This window comes from Elephantulus edwardii, unplaced genomic scaffold (assembly GCF_000299155.1).
Source record: "Elephantulus edwardii isolate Elephantulus edwardi_28Jun2011 unplaced genomic scaffold, EleEdw1.0 scaffold00114, whole genome shotgun sequence".
Classification (NCBI taxonomy): domain Eukaryota; kingdom Metazoa; phylum Chordata; class Mammalia; order Macroscelidea; family Macroscelididae; genus Elephantulus; species Elephantulus edwardii.
The window spans coordinates 2,262,964-2,284,425 of NW_006399864.1; the positions used below are offsets into that span (position 1 = coordinate 2,262,964).

At 39.1% G+C, this 21,462-nt stretch overlaps 1 protein-coding gene across 1 annotated transcript in view; it reads right to left on the reverse strand.

The window, feature by feature from the left end:
- The window catches only part of EIF3E (eukaryotic translation initiation factor 3, subunit E), a 48,815-nt gene extending 27,657 nt beyond the window's left edge, over window positions 1–21,158 (reverse strand). The window contains exons 1-7 of the mRNA XM_006892329.1: window positions 21,069–21,158; window positions 14,558–14,672; window positions 12,566–12,683; window positions 10,481–10,523; window positions 6,104–6,212; window positions 3,254–3,263; window positions 1,284–1,303 (exon numbers count right to left, since the gene is read on the reverse strand). Of these exons, the coding sequence (XP_006892391.1) occupies window positions 1,284–1,303; window positions 3,254–3,263; window positions 6,104–6,212; window positions 10,481–10,523; window positions 12,566–12,683; window positions 14,558–14,672; window positions 21,069–21,158 (505 nt within the window). The remainder of the gene's footprint in view (window positions 1–1,283; window positions 1,304–3,253; window positions 3,264–6,103; window positions 6,213–10,480; window positions 10,524–12,565; window positions 12,684–14,557; window positions 14,673–21,068) is intronic.
- Between the last annotated feature and the right edge of the window lie 304 nt (window positions 21,159–21,462).

Consider the following 21,462-nt stretch of genomic DNA (forward strand, 5'->3'; position numbering starts at 1 on the left):
CCAGAATCCTTGCCTCCAAAGAGTAGCCTGGTTTGACCCTCTCCAGGGTGAATCTGTCTGTTTTCTTGGCAGTCCAGGGTACATTCAATACTCTTCTCCAGCACCACAGCGCAAAGGCATCAATTCTCCTTTTATCCTCCCTAGTCATTGTTCAACTCTTTAATAAGAATTCATAATTACCAAGGAATCAAGTAGAAGTTTAATCTACCTCACATACACCTTTCAAACCATTCCTATCTTCATTTTATAGATGGGAAACTACAGCATTGATGCACAGACAATGTGACTTGCCGGGAATCATATTCCTTTAACTAACTCCTTGATCAGGATTCAAACACGTGCTTGACTGCTGTTAGGTGCCATCAATTCCAACTCGTGGAGGTCCCATGTGTGCAGACTATAACTGCTTCACAGGCCTTGCACGGCTATGACCTTTTGGAAGACAACTGGCAGCCCTGCCTTTTAGACAACCTTCTGGTCAGTGATTAGTATTTGGGCACTCAAGAGCTCCTGATTTCAAATACACACAACTTCACGTTAGAGACATGCAGGCATAATTTCCAATCTACAAAACCAAAAAAGACTGAAGCCCACCCCTTTTGAAGAAATCATTGGTAGAAGGTAAACAAAAATAAAATTTTAAAATAGAAGTACTTATATACAACAATCAGGCTAACAACAATCAGTGATATGGTTCAATGGCATTACTGTATTCACCATGCCACACAGCATCACCACTATTTCCCAAACATCTTCATCGGTCCAAACAGAAACACTGCATATTTGTATAGTCAGTAAAGCACAACAGACATTTTTCTGATATCCTGTGCTCTCAGTGAGGATCAATCTGATATCAGCAAATGATATACCTGATGCCATGACCTCTATTGAATCCAGTTTGAACTTCTGCAGTTCTCAATGTATTGTTCTAGAAGTTTATAAATGATCTTCAGCAGTATTTAGCTTGCACATAGTATTAATACTGTTTTATTATTTCCACATTCTGCTGGATCATCTTTCTTGGGGATGAGAACAAATATAGATCTTTTCCAGTCAGTCAGGCAGCTATTCCTCCAAATTTCCCAGAATTAAGACTGAGGAGCACATCTAGGGCTTCATCTGTCATTTAGAATATTATGCATCACTGAAAACCAAGCAAACTTGTAAAATACTACACAACATGGGTGAGCCTGAAAGACATTATGATGAGTGAAATATCTCAGTCATGAACACTGCTGTTATAAAACAGGACTGACATCGGGTGTTGGAGGGAGAAGAGGAATTGGTGGACAAATAATGAAGACTGCACTGGAACAGGTGAGGGGAAGGACTGTCAGAAAGAACTGTGCGATCAGGTAATATATGTATGTACATGTATGATTAACAGTTTGAACAAGAGGTGCATTACAAAATGGACTGGGGGATGAAGATGGGTGAGGGAGGGAGAAAAATGTGCAACAATAAAGAGAAAAAAAACCCAGAAGTAATAGTAATAAAAGGATTAAAGTCCAAAAGGGAATAGGGGAGCAAGAAGTGGGAGGGGAGGGGAGGAAAACACTAATTAAGAAGTTTCGTGAGAGAGAAGGATTGTGTGTGAAGGAATAAGGAAGTCTAACGGGGACCTAAAAAGCCAGAGTAATAATATGATAGATCAATGGTGATTAATTTTTATAAAATACCATGCACATGAGTGATGTGTGAAACACCATGCCACTGTAGGAATGTGTGAAATGCAATATACATACATGAACGATACACAATGTATACCAATTCTGTATGCAAAGCATTATAAAACAAAAGTGTAGTGAGAAAAGACTACTTGGCTAAGAAGTAAGAAAAATCAAGCTGTGCTGTGTTGGAGCAATCTGTTGTCAAGGACTTAAAGTTCTAAAGAACAAGGATGTCAAAAGAACAATTAAGGTGCACTTGATCTTGGTATTTTCTGGTTTTTTTTTTGCCCTTTACATCTGAAAGTTGGACAACAAATAAGAAGAATGAAGAAGAATCAATGCCTCTGAACTGTGTACTGGCGAAGAGTACCTATTTCCAAAAGAATGAACAAAGGCAAAGGCTGCATAGACGAGACATCATTATGATGAGTGCAATATCTCAGTCATAAACATCCAATGAGCAATATTCAGTTCTTCTGAAAGATACCCGGGTGCACTCTCTTTCATGACCTCGTCCATTGTACACTTGAAGGTCAACTCAGAGGAGCAGCTGTCAAACAGCTCCAGCAAATCTCAGCTGCCAGAAGTGAATCCTCAGTCGCCCATTATCACAGAGCTCCTGGAGCCTGTGCCCAGGGACAGCATGGACCTGGCACTCAGAAGCAGGTGGGGCAACTCTGACTTACTTACACAGCTCCCTACTGGCACCCTTCAACTGTGCCCGAGGGGCCTGAAAATGATCTGCTGTGCAGTGAGATTGAGCTGTTCATCAGCTGTTCTCCACCTGCAGGAGCACAGTAACCCCATCCCCACCCCAGCAATATTGACCCATTGACTCTTTCCTGATGACTGCTGACCCAGACCCTTAGACTTACTCCAACCCCAATTACTTTGGCAAGTTGCTTTCTCCTAAGCTTTTGGTGACACAGCCCACAACCTTGCCCTCCACCCATAGTTCCCTGCCTCTATCCTTCAGCACTGACAAAGATGCCTCCCCAGCGCAACAGACCAAGGAAGCACTCATGAATGCCTACTCAGAGACCCAGCCTGAGGTATCCCCACTAACACCTACCGAGGACCTCATCAAAGCCTTCTAGAACAACAGACCAACTATACCAAGAACTACTACAGCAAGATCAGGGGTGAGAGGCAAAGAGCATCAGTGCACCCAGCTATGCTCAAAATCCAAGTTTCAGAAAACGACTGTAAGGACTGGCTGCCCAATAGGGCTCTTCCTCTAAATCCAATAAAAACAGACCAAAGAACAAAACTGAGACAAGGAAACAACAGATGGCATGGACTCAAATAACTGCGGGCTTAGTGGCTGCTGGGCTGAGGCCTCTGTGACTGTTTGGCTGAGCCCAGGCATGTGGACAATCGATGACTCAATGACACCCCTGGTCCTCGCTGTCATTCTCGGAGCTGTGGACCTGACTGTGAGAACAGCCCCCATCTCAGTGACACCCGTGGATCTTGCTGCCTTCATCAGGGCTGTGGGCTGGTGGCTGCTAGGTCAGGGTGTAGGGACAGCCCAAGACTTAGAGACGTCCCTGGTCCCCACCATTATCCTTTGGGCACTGAACTCAGTGGCTGCTTTATAAGGGTAGAGGGATGGCCCACGATTCAGTGACACCCCCTGGTCCTCTGAGGCTACAGATTCATTTGCTTCCGTGCCAGGCAACGGGGACTGCCCATCACTCAGCCTGTTTTTTTCTTTTCTTGACCGTAGAGGTACACATTTGCATATTGTTTTAAGTAATCCCTTTGATAGATAATTGCCTTGTACATAATTAAACTATTTTCTGATGGGGAATAAAAAACCCACAAAACACAACAAAAATTTGAGTAGCTAAGAATCAATAAGACATCTTTATATCAATATTATCAAACAGGGTAACAAATCCCACACTCCAGCCAAGATTTTAAAGCTTCCCAAATTCATCTTTGCTCAAGGTGACTTGTGCTGCAACTATGTTTAAACCTACTGATCACATTTCATAGGAAAAACCCTTTTAACTTGAGGAGGTAGTGTGGAAGGTGGTGAGTAGGGAAACTAATAAAATTATATAAAAAACAAAACCCTGGTCATCGGCAGTCCTAGCAACCAAAGATCACTTTTATTTCCAATAGCTGCTAAATGAAGGAAAAGTATCTATTGTGGAGCCAGAGGGCAAACTTGAAAATGAACAGTGTGAAAAATGTTTAAAAGAAAAAATGTTCAAAGTTCCTACCAAACTTGCTCCACCATTTAATTTGAAATTAATTCATTCCTGTAGCATAAATCAATGGAAGAAGTTTTCTAACTACCAGGGCACACTTAAACCCTAAGTATACACATCCTGATGCACACTAAAAGCTACTGAGTATTTTTAAAGTAGAGTCGAGTCCAAGGTCACACAGCTCTAATTTATACAACACTGACCTACAATAGGTCACTCTGAGAGTCAAATTCTAATCTCACATCATAGTTACAATGGCTCTTTCATAGGTTATGTTTCCCTAACCATAGATTTGAAATAGCCAACCACCAGAAGAATTCAGAAATGAAAAAGGCTACTGGGGGGGAAAAAAATATTTAAATAACTAGTAAGCAAAATACTGACATTTTTCAACCCAAATCTCAAACCAAGATTTTTATCTTTGTTATTTACAAAACTTCAAATATGTTGTGTTATAAATCTTAATGCAAAAGACAATTTATTTTTATAAATAGCTTTGTGACACAACAAAAACTAAAGTATAAAAAGGAACTAAAAAATGTCACGTAACTTCTAAGCACTATTCAGTAACTACATATTGACTGCTCTTAATGTAAAATATTAATTTTGTGTTTTGATCATAGAATTCAATCCTAATAACTATAGTCTGTGTAGTAGCACAAAAGTACATACAAGAATTAAATGAACTTGGAAAATTTTAAAGGCAGGGAACTAATCTGACTCTATTTTTAACCTTACTTTAATACAGTAAATTTTTTTAATTCCCCAAACTGTAAGCATATATACGTATCATCACTAGAAATTTTCAGATGAATAATAAGACCATACACTATAAACACAATGATGCCAGTAACACAAGAATATGTTACGTCCATCAGGATAAAAGCTTTTTGTAGCACTGCAGATTTTTCAGTCCCCAAAAGGTCCTATGCTGGCTCAGCTCCATGTCATTACAGTTGGCTCTTCATACCAACCTGCTTTCAAGGGTGGATATGCTAGCAGAGTTTCAATATCTGGATTCTCCAACAGTTACCTTAAGTTTCCATGTCTTAGCAAAATGGCACATTCACTCACTGACCAGCAACAATAAATTTACTGTGCTGAAACTCTAACATGATACTAAATCTTCATTCTCAAAATTCACTCCCAGCATTAACAAATGATATGAATAACCAACTCTTTTCATGTACTTGTAATCATATCAGCCTTCTGATTTTACAATCCTGGTTTAAGCTGTTTACGTTTCCAAAGTAATCAACTTTTGCTCTCTTAAATCCTTCATAATATTCAAAGCAACGATGATGGAATTTTCTGATAAGCCACTACAAGTTTAGCATCACTGATTACCTTCAATGCTCTTGCAAGCTAACCAGTTTATGCGTAAGAACTCATTTACAAATAGGAGCATGAAAAACTATTTCAAACCAAACTTTTCAAATAAAACAAAGTCTTCATCTTTTTAAAGAATGGCAACTTGTTCTGAAAACAAGGTTATTTTATTTCTGCAAAGATTATTTCGAGTAAATTTTTAAGTATAAGAATTACTTACGTCAATGACTATAACCTTTTCCCACCCTCTCAAAAAAAGAACAACTCCATTTCCTAAAAAAACAACCTATAACAGCAGTCACAAAATATTATTTGTGCCATGTAGTTGAACAAGTGAAGAAATAAGCACCAGGAAACAAAGGTAAAAGAAACTAATCTTTCAAGGTTGGGAGACAAACAGTTCCTGACACAAGTAGTCTTTTACCAACTTTTATGATTAGCTAGAGAAATCAAATACTTAAGTACTTGCTTACTAACCCAAAATAAGTTAAAAACAGAAAATACTTGAAAAGTAGGGCATTTTCACAAACTCTAAAAGAAGCTTAATAACCTAAGCAGAAATAGGAAGAGAAAGAAATCTATTTTAAAGACTAATGTTTTTTTCAAGTCTATTCCAAGAACTTATCAGAGACAAATGAAGACAGTAGGGTACTTTATGGTTAGTGATTCCCTTTTCTAAAACTGTGTTTCAATTTCTCTACACATAATGTAACAAAGAAGTCACAGACCTTTATAAGACTTATTTTTTAATTGTCGGGGAGGCAATCTTAGGGGGGATTTTAGCTTTATCAAATTCTACTATAAACATAATGGATATTAGGACACCAATCTTAAATATTCTTGACAACCACAGTAATGCTATGAGAAATGACAAAAAAAAATTACTTACCAGCACTCTAAAAAAGTACAGGTATTCTGCTGCTCCTGAGTAATTCCCACATTCATACTGGAACTTTGCATATCTGTAGAGAGTATCTAAATATTCTTGCCTAAACTAAAGAGAAAATAGTCATTTTACTCTTTCAGTTTTAAAATTTAATCCCTTTACTCCCAGAAGTAATTCTTTCAAAGTTTCTCAAAGGTTACCCCTAAAACAAATCTGACCTTAAAGTATACTTAGAAATACATAAATCTATTATGTACTGTTTTTCCTTCAAAGTTATAAATTGTAGTGACAGCTAACTTGTGATAAAAAAAAAAATTAAAGGTCTAGGACATGAGTCCTCTAGCTGTTAACTAGTCTTTTATTGTTTTTGTTCAGACATTCCTCTAGGTCCTCTAGCCCTGGTGTACAAGTTGCCATATCACGATCACTTGTGGTTGTTGTGAGGCTGAACACTGTTGAGTGACCCTGACATGTCAAATGCGTTAATGGCTGGTTACCCAATGTGAACAGAGAGTGGGGTGGAGCTCCCCGATTAAAACAAGCTTGGAAGGAGGAGTGGCATCACTTCCGTAACAGCTTGCCTCCGGAAATGCTATGAACCTGGAGAGAGGATGAGAGACACCCAAGCGTTGAGGACTCTCCTTCATAGAGTAGCTATGACTCGCCTGCGACTCGACGCCGCTTAACAACAATAACATCAACACAGACAGAGAGATTAGCTGGCCCAGCAGACAGAAGGCGATGCTACCACGCCAAAGGTGGTTGACTTTTAATCTGTGGCCCTCGGGCCTGTCTTTCATTATTTTTGTTCACACATTCCTCTAGGTCATATAGACCTGGTGTACAAGTTGCCGTACCACGGTCACTTGTGGTTGCTGTGAGGCTGAACACTGTGATACTGACATGTCAAATGCGTTAATGGCTGGTTACCCAAAGCGGACAGAGAGTGCAGTGGAGCTCCCCAATTAAAACAAGCCTGAAAGAAGGAGTGGCATCCACTTCCGTAATAGCTTGCCTCCAGAAACCCTATGAATCTGGAGAGAAGATGAGACACCCATGCATTGAGGACTTTCCTTCTCCTTCATAGGGTCACTATGAGTCGCCTGCAACTCGATGCCACTTAACAACAGCTGTTAACTAAGGTTACTACCAAGCACACATATCCTCGTAAGGTTCTGTGGTCCTTTATCAACAATATGTACAGTTTTATAAACCTACCTTCTCTGAACATGATCTGAACACCAACTTTTACAGTTAATGATGAAGGCAAAGTACAAGTGAAGAAGTCTTAAGAGAAAGCCTCAGAACCAGAACATTAACAAATTCTCTGAACAATCTATAAGGATATCAAAAAGGCCAATTTGTACATCAATCAGTCAGTATCTCTTTACATTAACTGGTAAGTCAAAGAGTAAACTTCAAGTCAGAGAATTAATTTAAAGCAGTCTGAAAGATTGTGAACACAATAGAGATGGTTGGAAAAAGGGCTATAATCACAATAGCTAATCACAAGATTAAATACTTGGGAGTAAGTCTAACTAGAAATACAAAGGATCAATTCAAAGAAAATTACAAAACATTACTACAGGAAAGAAAAAGAGAGACGTGGAAAAATAAAAGAATATACCTTGCTCATAAATAGGAAGACTCAATATTGTGAAAATGACAATCCTACCAAAGGCAACTACACATTCAATGCAATCCCAACACAAATACCAATTCCATTCTTCAGCAAAATGGAAAAGGCATTCTCTAATTTCATTTGGAACGGAAAGAGACCCCGAAAAAGCAAAGCACCCTTTAAAAAGAAAAACAAGGTAGGAGGCATCTCACTCCCTGATTTCAAATCCTACTACCCTGCCATGGTGGTCAAGACAGCATGGTACAGGTACAATGATAGACACATAGACCAACGGAATGGAAGTGATAACCCAGAAATCAGCTCATCTACCTATGGTCAACTGATTTTTGACAAGGAGAGGAAATCAGTTAAGTAGGAAAATGACAGCCTTCTAAAAAAATGGTGTTTGCAAAATTGGAAAGCCTTTTGAAGACACTCAGGCAAAACCCACACCTTATACCATACACAAATACCAACTCAAAGTGCATCAAGGACCTAAGACTAAAACTAAGGACTCTAAACTTCATTAAAGAAAAGCTTGGAAGAACCCCAGAAGCCATAATCTAAAACATGAACAATCTTCAAAGTATCCTGAAAAACCTACAACCAGGAGAGGATAAAATTAGATGAATGGGACCTTCTAAGAATCAAATCCCTGGTGTGGGCAGGGAAGAAAGTGTGTAATAATGAATGAATGGAAATCCAAAGTCTCTGTAAACTTTCATTTAAAAAAAAAACCAAACAATCAATTCCCTATGCACATCCAAAACACATCCAACCGGGTAAAAAGGGAAGCCTCAGACTGGGAAAAAATAATGACATGTCTGAAAAAGGACATACGGAGAATTTGTAGAATACTAAAGCATCACAAGATACAACCTAATTGCAAAATGGGCACAGGATATGAACAGACACTTCACCAAAGAAGACATACAGATGATGAACAAATACATGAAGAAATGTTCAAAATACCTAGCTCTAAGAGAGATGCAAATAAAAAAAACTATGAGATATCATCTTACCCCAGTAAGAATAGCAAAATTCAACAGAGCAGCAAACAACATATGCTAGCAAGGTGTGAAGAAACTGGAACCCTTATTCACTGTTGGTGGGAGTGTAAAATTGTGCAACCACTACGGAAGGCAGTATGCGGCTTTCTCAAAAAGCTGCAAATAATTCCTCAAATTAATAAGCTGAAATATTCGAGTGGTATATTTCATGCACAGTTTGAGGGGAGAGCATCTTTGCATTGTCAAATGGTTCAAGTCAATTCTTGCCCTTAGTATAATTAAGTGCATGGAGACTGCCTCCTTTACATATTTTTTTTTTAAAAAAAAGCTGCAAATAAGAGATACTATTTGACCCAGCAAATCCACTACTGGGAATATACCCTAAAGAAACAGAACTGCTACCCAAGCAGATATATGCATACCCATATTTATTGCTGCTTTTTTCACAACAGCAAAGAGTTGGAAACAACCCAAGTGCCCATCAACAAACGAATGGATAGAGAAGCTGTGGCATATTCACACAATGGATTATGCAGCACTGAAAAACAAAGAACTCTTGAAATCTACAAAATGGGTGACCATGGATGATATTAATGCTGAGGGAAATATCTCAGTCACAAAAGGACAAATACTACATAATGCCACTGTTATAAAACAGGACTGACATGGGGGTTGGGGGAAAACTATAGAGGGGATAAATAATGTACACAGCATTGAAACAGATGACGGAGAGAACTGTATAAAAGAAATATATGCTTAGGTATTATTGGCTTGATAAGAGTCCAGAATAAGAGCTGCATAGTAAAGTGGACTGGGGGAGGGGGCTACGGGCACAGATAGACAGACAACTCACGACTGTGTAACATTGAAAGAATTTTTTCCCCCCAAAGATAAAAGCGAACTGGAGGGGGGAAAGGAGGAAAATGTGCAACAATGAATGAATGGAAATTCAAGTTCTCTATAACTCTCATTAAAATCCTAATTTAAAAAAAAAAAGACACACTACTAAACAACAGAAAACCACTTTACTTCAATGGAGCTAAATTAAGGTAATAAGCAATAAAAATAATGAACAAAAAAAGGGGGGGTTATAACTTTTCTGTATTTCCTAACACAGAGTTTTAATAAAGATTAAATAATAATTGCAAGGGCTACTGGGTAGTTCACAAGCACACACAAATTCAAACCCAAACCAAATCTCATTGCTACTATAGCAATTCTAAACCATGGAGACCCTCCATTAGGTTTCCCAGACTGCCACTTTCTTTCTCTGGTGGATCTGAACCTTTGACATTTTAGTTAGGAGCCCAAGAGCTAACACACTATACCACCAAGGCTCACTGTAAGCCACAAAGTAGCCAGCTTTCATTTTTATTCATTTAAATTTAGTCTGTCCTTGTTAATCCATCAGAAAAGTCTTCCTGTATTCTCTATAATAATGCAATGACATGATTATTCTAAAATAAATAAATCAAAACCTTTTGAGAATTTTCTTTGAGCAGTGAGTATACACATGTGTACACAAACACACAGTCTTATCTGAAATATAACCTTTTTCAAAACCAAAACAAAACTAATGGTTAAATTGTTGAGGGAACTCTGGTGGCCTAATGGTTCAATTACTTATTAATTAATCTGGAAACTGTATTATTGTCAAGCCATGAATCTATCAATACAGTATCAGTCTTCAATTAGCCTATCACAATATGATTTAGATATATGTATTTTTTAAAAACAACACTTACACCATGCTTGTCTGCCAGGTAGTCAAATAGCATCCGACCATCCCTTAATAATAAGCAAACAAAATTATTTTATAAGCACAGGAAGTAAAAGAACCACATCTGACTTTGAAGTATCAGAACAATAAATAACTGCACACATAAAATCACTTTAATTGCGTTAATACTTCAACATTAGAATTCAGTTCTAGACTTCTAAAATAAAATATTGTATCTTGAATATAAGGAATAAGAATGAAAGATGGTAAAACTTTAAACTTCACTTTCAGATTCCTCTAGTCTTAACTGATAATCCTTCACCACAAAATAAGGTCTTTAAGGTTTTTTAGGAAGTAAAATCAGAACAATAAATAATAAAAGATTCTATTTTTATATGGAAGTCAAGAACTGACATGAAAGGTAATTTACTAGAAGAGTTGTTTACTGAGGTTACACTTCTAATACAGTAAATATTTTTATTAGAAAATTGAAATAGTTATACAAAAGAAAAAAGCAGGAATTACTTTCATAAATAACCTCTCCCCAATTTGTTGTATTTCATAAGGACAGTGATTTGAAAAATTTAAAGATTAAATCATTCTTAACTTCCACAACATCGACCTTGTATGCAATATAATTAATACTATCCATATGAGAATATCAATTAGCCACTTTAACTCATAAGCTTTATGTTTTTTAGGGAACAAGTGACAGATATTTTTAAAAATGGAAGGATTTTTATATTTTTTCTTAAGGATTATGCCAAGGCATGTCTTTTTTATAGCCTAATTTACTTAATTTGGGGATTTAAGGAGGAGCAGGACATGGTGTCACTATTATTGAACAGTTAATATACATGAAATTTTAACATAAAAAAATTTCAAAGAAATTCATAGTTGCTAGAGATTAGAGAACAGCTTTCTATTAGAGTCCTTACATCTCTCAGGTATATAAACATATGCCTGCTGACTAGGAATCTCTAGAAAAGTATGTGGAAGTACAAAACTAAATCACCAATTTAATGCCTAGGTAAGCTAAAAAGTAGCCCATACATATACACTATATATATGTAGAGTAACAGGATACAATGGAATATACACTAATCTTGTAGTAGTTGCTGTTTTCCTAAAAATATGTGGCAGCACCTTCTCAAATTACAAATAAAAATTTACAGCAAGTCACTCTAAAAATGTACTTTGGTTACACGTTGGTGTTGCTGGTAGAAGATATCAAGTCAGCTCGAACCCAGAGACTTCAGGTACGACAGAACAAAACACTGCCAGGTTGTTCACAATCTCTGCCGTGTTGTAGACAACTACGTCAGTCCATAGAAACGAAAATGCAGTATAACAAAACCATCAGTAATCCTTCAAGAGAATATATTGGGAGAAAAGGATTTCTAAAAATGGCAATGTTCTGTTTTAGTAGACTATTTTTTAGACATTGCAAATAATCCAACAGTTTCCATTTGTTGCACTGTATTAAGTCAGACATGCTTTCTTTCTCTGGAAACCACACAATCAGTCTATTTCCAGCTAAAAGGAAGTTTGGAATAAAATAACCTTATCAGCTCCTCACTACCTTTTTTGGGCTGGGCATCAGGTTGAAAGGATATAAGAGAATGTAGTGAGGTGATAAAGTAGGCTCCAGTTTCTGTGCAGCAAGCATCCAATTAGCCTCAGGTATTGTCCTAGCACAGGGGTTCTCAACCTCTGGAGCACTGACATGTGGATCAGACAATGCTTTGTTTGGGGGCAGGCAGGAAGGCAAGTGTTTGTCTTGTATATTGTAAGATCTTCTAACAGCATTCCCGGCCTCTATTCTCTAGGGGTCAGTATCCATCCTGCAGTTGAGTCCAGACATCACCAAATGTCCCTCCTTCCCTAGTATAATCACGTATGGGTAAACGATAATTCTTTTTAAAAATTATTATATTGTTATTGTATAATGTACATGTCATTAGCAAGAAGTACTACAGGTTGCTACTTATTCAATAAGTTTAAAGAAAAATATGTCAGTCAATAAAGCTGTAATTCACCATGAATTTTCACTATGGGATACCAGATAAAAAGGCAAAAGATGTAAAAAACTAAAATTAAGAAAGATTACCTGGTTGACTGCATTTGTCTTGTAGTTTCTGGATCTTCAAACATCTTCACTATTGGTTCTGTCTCTGCCTGCAGTTGTTTTAGCTGTGCAACAACTGTGGTTCTTTTTTCTCTCAAAGCTAGTTAAAAATGCAAAGTAATTCTAAGTTAAGTAATGTTAATGTACAGGGTTCACCCTAACAATATCTCTAGAAATTTTTTAAAGAGAATTTAAATTGCTCATAAACAGATACAGGGAGATCTGGTGGCTAGCTGGTAAGGAGTTGTACTGCCGACACAAAGGTAGGCAGTTCAAATATACCTACTGCTCCACAAGAGAAAGAGGGCATTCACTTGTCTGATTTCCTGCTTTAGAACACCTGCTAGAGGGGCAGCTATGAGTTGGTTCCAACACGGCAGATACACACCTAACAATAACGTGTGTATCCCCTCCTACATGCACATGTCAGAAACCAACTCAATTTTCCAGATTAAATGTCTTCTTTTCTCTCACACAGAAGTACACTATACTTGGTGAAAGGCCAGCAAAAAGAGGAAAACTCTCCATAAAGTGTGACTGATACAGTGGGTGCAACATCAACTGTAAGGATGGCTCAGGACCAGAAGTGTTTCCTTCTGTTCGTGTCACCATGAACTGGAACTGACTTGATGGCACCTAACAATAGCAGCAGCACTGCAAAGGTGCAAAAATGAAGAAGGAATCTCTCTGTACTCTTAAAAGACTTAAGAAATTACAAAGGAGGTGTGGGTGATGAAGGTAAGAAATTATCATTTGATTCTAAGTCTTCAAGGACTTCATTTTAAGTGTGTTTATATTTGTTCTCATATACTTTTCTAAAGTATTATTTTAATGATAAGAATCAGAAACAGTAGCCCAGGATGTTTATATTACTATAGGTTTTCAGCTCAATTATAAGGAATTTAAGTTTATACTGAAACTCATAGAGAGTCTATGATCTCTTTTCACATTCAGTTCCATAATAGCTCAAATGCAATCCTACAATGTCTTTCAATGAGATCACTTATGAATCAAAGAAAATATCTCTTGTTACATTAAAATCAGCAAAACTAGTTTCATTTTTTCCTAATGACAAGATAAAAATTACAATTTAAAAAGAGTTACAAAAAGAACTATTATTATTACAGGGAATTGTAATAATTAAATAAAAAGTATGTTAGTGTAATAATTTCCATATTATACATTATAAAAATGTTAATTTAAAATAAATTCTATTTCTCTAATGCTAGAGAGCTCTTTAAAACGCTAAGCACAAGAAAAGTGATACAGCAATTCTGAAATTTATGAAACAATTTTTCCTTTAGGAACATCTGTTACAACAGGACTGTGATAAGCACAAATGATTACACATTCAATATCAGCTGAAAGGCTGGCATTCAGAACCTACTCAGAGATGTCACAGAAGAAATGCCTGGCAATATGCTTCCTAAAGGTCACAGTTTTGAAAGAACTATAGAGGAAATTCTGCCACCCACAGGGTCACCATGAGTTGGAACCATTTAATGGCAAATGGTAACTACCACAGAAAACAAGGGTTTGGAAACCCACTACCACAATGGCTCTCCAACTGCAGTGCCCAGCTCTCTCTCATTAAGTATGAAGTCTGAAGGACCCGCAACTCTAACAAACTCTCTTAGGGAAGAGAATGCCGGCCCCAAGAACCACACTTTGAGAACTTCCACCTGCCAGGTTCTTCAAGATCTGAATCAGAAACACTACTTTGATGATACTAATTATGACCTCACTATGACCATAAGAACACACTATGACCACAAGAACTGAAAAGTATTTGATGACAATGTTTTAGTAGAGTCACTTCTTTTACAGGGAGATAATAACATACTTTCACACACCTGTAACAAGCTGTCTTTTATCATAAGACCTTTTTAATCACTCCAATATTAATTAAAGCTCTTTCATAAATCACAAAATCTTAACATATACACCCTCAGCTCACAAGATGACAAAACTTACCATGAGGAATATCATCGGAATAAAGGTTTTTGTATACATCCATAGCAAAGTCTACCATGTTGGTATCACTAAGAAGATCCAATTTCCCTTGTAATAATTCCTTTTCATTATATATCTGTAAAAGAAAATGAGTTAATGAACACTGAAGGGTTCCAAATAAACTGAGCTTTGTCTACTTGGAAATCTATTCTGAGATGCTATTTCTTTACTAATAATATAGCTTATTTCACCTTTTAAGGATAAACACAATAGCAAGCAAGCTGCAAAAATAAGAGAACATTTTTCTTATCTGGAGATTTTAAAATGGAGGTAAATTAAACACTCCAAAGTCATTTCCACCTATTTGAAATGATGTTGCCATAACTTATACCATCTTATTAAAGCTTCTTAAGTCCTTATTATGAGATTTGGGGGCATAGTGGTAAGGAATTACGCTGTCAGTGAAAAGATAGATGTTTTGAATCCACCAGCTGCTCCAAGGGAGAAAGACAGGCAATTTCTTCCCATGCAATTTAGTGCCTGTGCAAATCCACTGAAGGGTCAGCTATGGGTCAATTCCAAAGCGATGGTACACAACAAGAAGTCCTTACAAGCTACCTGTTATCCTTTCTAGAACAAAGCTATGCTTAAATAATGAGAATTTTTAAAACTATCAACCATCAACACAAAAGAAAATCCCATTGCAAAGAGAAAAGCTGTCTCCTCCCCACAGGTAAGTAGATGGAGGAGTCAAGACTTCCTAGCCCCTTATACCCACACGCTGTGCTCGTTCCCAGAGGTGCTCTTTCCTTTCCTTCCTGTATTTTCTTTCATTAAGGCTCCAATACTCCCTTACCATCATTCTACTAAAACAAAACTAGCAGATGGCCATGATACGAGATTTTTGCTTTGCAGGGGTGAGTATATACAAAAGTTGAAAATGTTTAATGTATATTATTTGATCCACAGTCCAGGACCGAAATGGATACATATAAATATGCAAATAAACATAAAAGTATATTGGCAAATAAGACTATCTACCAAGTAACATCCAGAAGTGTTAACAGCTGGAAAAGAAACTGACCTTCAATAAATCAAATAGTTATCAAGATGAAGCAAGCATTAAAGAATAAGATTTCTAAAAAGAATTTAACTTTTCCAGACAGAAAATAAAATCCCCATGTGATATAATATTATTTCACTCCTTGTAAGATGGGAAGGGAGCTCTGGTGATATATTGGTAAGGAACTGTGCTGCCAACCCAAGGATGCGCAGTTCAAATCCACCAGTTGTCTCCCAGGATAAAGATGAGCAATTTCCTGTGCGATTCACCTGGTTGGAAGGTCAGATATGGGTTGGGTCCAACTTGACAGTATACAATAAGGAGGGAGAGAATAGTATAAAATGGCATAAATGGTAATATCAAAAGTGAACTTTAGAAAAGACATAAAGAACTTCTACTAAATTACTAAATTTAAGAACACACACACCCTCCACCAACAAAAAACAAACCCTGGCGATGAAATGTGTGAGCTCTGGTGGCAAAAAGCTGTGCTGCAACCCTGAAGGCATGTGGCTTGAGGCCACCTGCCGCTCCATGGAAGAAAGATGGGCACTTTCCTCGCTTGCCATTAACTGCTTCTCAAAACCCACTAGAGGGTCAGTTAAGAGTCAGTTACAACTCCATGGTACTAAAGAACAGTAACATCTCCTCTTGAGAACAAATCAACTTTAGTTTTGTTTTTTGGCAGGATGTGTGTGTGAGAGAGAGAGAGAGATAAAGAGTGAGGGAGAGTGAGAGGGATAAAAATAGATAGGGCTCTTAGTGGTGAGATGTTTAGGTTTTCTCAAAATTCTACAGTGGTCTTGAGCTTAGTAACCAAAATCACTAAAGAGGGAGCTCTGATGGCCTAGTGTAAAGATTTGCACTGACAACCCAAAGTCATGCAGTTCAAAGCCAGCAGTTGTTTCACAGCAATCTCTTTTTACCATGTGATTTACAGCCTTTGGATACCTGCTGGAAGGTCGGCTATGGATTGATGATTCTCGTATACTAGTATACATCAACAACCCTCACGCAATACTCAGCATCTGTCCTGCATGTGTCTGACCAATATTTGACCAAGGGTCTCTATAAGAAATCAAATGATACACAGCCTTGGGCAAATGTGCTGCACAAGACCTCTTTTTTTTTTGAAAGGCAAAGATGTGACCTCGAACCTCTTGTTTAGAGTCAAGAAAACTTCCTGGAGGATACTTGCACTTAAAGCCAAGCCCTTGTCTCCATTTTGGAGACTGGGTTAAGTGAGTGGACTCTGTAAGATGGGCTCTCTTGTTTTGGTTGCAGGTCACTGTGGAATGTTTGGTTTTGTTTGTTTGTTTTTTTTTATAGCCCCTTGTTTAGAGTCAACAAGACCTCCTGGGAGGTCCCTGTACTTAAAAGTTGGGCCTGAGGATTCTTTTTTAATCCCTTGTTTCTATATTTTGAAGGAACATTCCTCTAAACTGTACAGCATTCTTCTGGCAATTTGCTGTGCTGAGGTAATCTGGGTTTGCTGTGATGCTGAACCTTCTACCACTGGGGTCTCAAATATCATAATGGCCGCCCATGGGGGGCAGTGTTTGGTGGTGCTCCCAATTTTAATTCAGGTTAGGAAGCAGGAGTGGCATCCACTTCCAAAACCGCATTCTTCTGGCAACTCTATGAACTTGGAGAAAGGATGGTTATAGAAAGACCTCAGCTCTTTTGTTCATAGAATCACTATGCGTCATGCCCAACTCAACAGCAATCAATAACAATGATAACATGTGTATCCAAAAGCTAGCCACTGAATAAGGGAGGCAGAAGAAATATATTATGGGCAGAATACTGAACATATCTATCTTAGGAGAAGTACAATCAGAACAGTTCTTAGAAGCAAGGGTGCCAAGACTGTGCCAGTCTTCCTTTGGACATGTTATCAGGAGGCAACAAACCTTGAGCATCAGGGTCAGCAAAAATGAGGAATACTGAATTAAGTGGATTGACAGAACGACTGCATAACTGGTAACTGAAGCAATGACCATAAGGATGGCGCAGAATCAGGCAGCACTTAGTAAGCATGTGCATACAGTTGCCGTAAGTTGGAACTGACTCAATGACACCTAATGACAAGTTTCTCTCAAAGGTGAGACAGTGTCACTGATGGTGAAAAAGGATTTTCAGCTGTAATTAATAGGGTCATATCCTATGAAAAACCAATCTTCTATCTTGAAAAAGGAAGAATAAAAGCATATGCCAAAAGAGAAACTTAAGCTAGTTTATAAATGAAAGTTTCTACAAGTTGTTGTTATGTGCCATCGAGCAACCCTATGTACAAGAGCCCTAAACTCGGCTCTATCCTGTGCCAACCTCACCATATCTGACACACTCATTCCCACCACCCCAATCACAGATTTGATCCATCTCAATAGTCTTCCTCTCCTGCGCCGTCCCTCCACTCTCCTAAACATGATGTCCTTCTCCAAGGACCAGTCCCTCCTTGCAACATGCCCAAAGTATGTCACACAAAGCTTCAGAATCCTTGAACTCCAAGGGGCATTCCGGCTTCACTCTCTCTAGAACAAACCTGTTTGTTCTCCTAGCAGTCCATAGTATATTTAACACTCTTCTCCAGCACCACAGCTCAAAGGCATCAATTCTCTTTCTATCATCCCTAGTCACTGTCCAACTCTCCAATGCATAGTACGTAACTGCAAAGACTATAGCCTGGATCAGGCGCACCTTAGTCTCCAGCCTGACATCGTTGCTCTTCAGTACTCCAGAGAGGTCCTTGACAGCTGACATTCCTAATGCAATTCGTCTCTTTATTTCCTGGCTGCCAGTACCAAGAGTGTTGACTGGGGAGCCAAGCAAACTAAAACTGTTAACTATCTCAATCTCTTCACCATCCATACTAATGCTGCCAATTGGCTCAGTGGTGAGAATCTTTTATTTCTTGATGCTGAGCTTCAATCCATCCGTATTGAAGGCTGCAGTCCTTGACCTTCTGCAGCAAGTGCTGGAGGTCCTCCTCGGTTTCAGCAAGCATATGTCATCCATATAAGGATTTTATATGTCATCCATATAAGGCAGGTTGTTGATGACTCTCCCACCAATCCTGAATCCACTGCTGTCCAGTTCATCAAGCAACTCTTTACAGCAAGACTGACCATCTTTTCCCCCACAAGTGGCTGGTGAATCTGAACTGCTGCCCTTCAAAGTCAGCAAATCAGACAACGTACTATGCTTGATCTATGGTGAAATCTGTCTACCTAAACCTTCCTCAACATATACTGCTAATCAAAACATTAACCTATGCACCAAAAGCAGCTGTCTGAACAGAACAAGGATCACATGGTTTAAGGAGAGAGGTGCATCAGAGTTGTATTCTTACACCATACCTATTCAATAAGTCTGCTGAGCAAATCTGAGAAGCTGGACTGTATGAAGAATATGGCATCAGGATCGCAGAAGACTCAATCCCCCTACATTCTATGCAGATGCCACAATCTAGCTCCCTAAAAGCGAAGAGGTGAACACTAAACGAAGACCTCAAACACGTGTCTTCAGTATGGATTACACTTCAACATAAAGAAAATCCTAACAACTGGACCAGCAGATAATACCATAATAAATGGAGAAATGAATTAAGTTGTCAAGGATTTCTTTTAACTTGCATCCACAGTCAATACCCATAGAAGCAGCATCCGGAAAATCAAAACATGAACGGCTCTGGGATTATCTGCTGTCAAAGACTTCTTTAAAGTGCTAAAGAGCAGAGACGTCAGGTTAAAGACCAAGGTGTGTCTGACTTAAGCTAAATTATTTTTAATCTCTTCATACGGATGAGAAAGGTGGACGACAACTATGTAGGAATAAAGAATAACCGAAATGAGCCACAGACTAGCAAAACATCTGTCTTGAAAAAAGTGCAGCCAAGGAGCTCCTTAGGTAAGGATGGTGAGGTTCTATCCCAAACAAGTCAGGCAAATTATCAGGATGGGTCAGACCTCGGAAAAGCATATCATACTTGGAAAAGAAGAGGAAGACCCTCACGGAGATAGACACAGCAATCACAGTAATAGGAGGGCAAAGATGGCACAGGATCTGGCAACATCTTGATCTGCTGTACAAAGGGTAGGTATAAACTGGAATTGACTTGATGGCACCTAACAACAAAACAGAGAGACCCCATGGCAGAAAGAGCCCATGATCAACTGCACTAACAAGGCAGTTATCGAGTCATATGGGGTTAATAGGAGGCAGAACTGACTCCATAGCACCTAACAACCACCACCTCAACTAGAAAGTAAAGGGAAAGCTGTTATGGGCTGTCTACTACGACCCAGGGCAACACTATGCAAACAGATCCGAACTCTGACCTATCATACTTGCCTATTTTAATCAAACAGTAAAATACAGATGTTAAGTCCATTCTATACAAACATCAGGACAAAAAATCCCTCTATTTTCTTTGAAGATAATGGCATTTGTGGCATGTGTTGAAATGACCTTTGCCGTTCTCCAGTATTACCAACTTAAGTCCCTAAGGGTTTATAAAAGGTTAATGGTATGAATGCAAAGATGACAGCTGTCTAACGAACATCGACCTGGAAGCTTTTAAGATTCCAGAGCAATTTGATGTTTATTTTGAGAGCGTTTTTGCTTTAATCTTGTTGAAACATACACAAAACTTCTATTTTTCATAGTTCCCAAATTCATTCCCTGTAGTCTATCTATGCTGTATCTGCTTTCATAAAGTTTATTTTCTACCTTTCTTCATCGTTACTCGTTAAAATTCTCAAAATGCATCCATTCCACTACAAACGTTTGCTACACCTAAGCCTAATAGTTCAAAACTGTTGAACAGAGGTATGTTTTACAGTAAGATACCTGAACGAAGGTATCTTGAGTAGTTAAGTGCAATGTAAGCGATTCAGATGACCTGAGAAGTGGAAAACAGTAAAAGGTTTTGCTCTTGCTATCTAATAAAATAGGCAAAGTTCTAGGAAATAGCCATCACCTTAAAACCAGGAAGCTCCACGCAAGACTCCCAACTTGATGGAGTAAAGGCTTAGATAAGCTACGTCTAAAGGGGGAGGGGGATCCGCAACAATCCGGACAGCAGACAACACCAAGTCCAACACTTCAATTTCGCAACGAAAACCCCAAGTTCTAACACCAATTTGCTCTGCGAATCCCTCCAGGCGCTAAAGCGCAGCCGTCAACTCCCGACAGGAGAAGCGGGCGTCCCTCGGGTGCTGACATCTCGGCGCGGGGACCCCCTTCCCCACCGCAGCTTCACACCTTCTCTTCACTCCGACCCACTGGCCACCTGCGCTGTGCCCAGCAGTCAGGACGACGCGGAGCCAGGACCACGGGTCCTTCGGGCCCGGCCGGAGACCAGACCCCCGGCCGCCTCGCACGTGTCAGGCCCGCAGCCAGCGGTCAGCGGCTTCCCGGGCTCCGCACGCGCCCCCGCGCCTTCCTCCCGCTCAGAGCCACGCTCACCTCCTTCACCGAGAGAAACTCTAGCAGCGGAAAGACCAGATGCCGATCCAAAAAGTGCGCGATGCGAGTAGTCAGGTCGTACTCCGCCATCTTGCCAAGGAAAAGGAGCGTCTGCGCTCGCAGAAACTTTATTGGTAGCGCTGGCAAGGGAACAGACAGCCGCCACACTGCGCATGTGCAGGCGAGAAGGGGCGGGGCTGAGCTGGGTGCTCGCGGGGAGAACAACCGCGCATGTGCACAATTCCTCCCACCCACCCTTCCTATGAATCCTGCCTGTGAAATGTACCTTACTTGTGTTTGAGGTCTTTGAGTCGGAACCGCCTCGTAGCTGTCCCTTCAGAGGATTTCAGAGACCCTAAATTGCTCTGAGTGAGATTGCCCGTCTTTCTCCCAC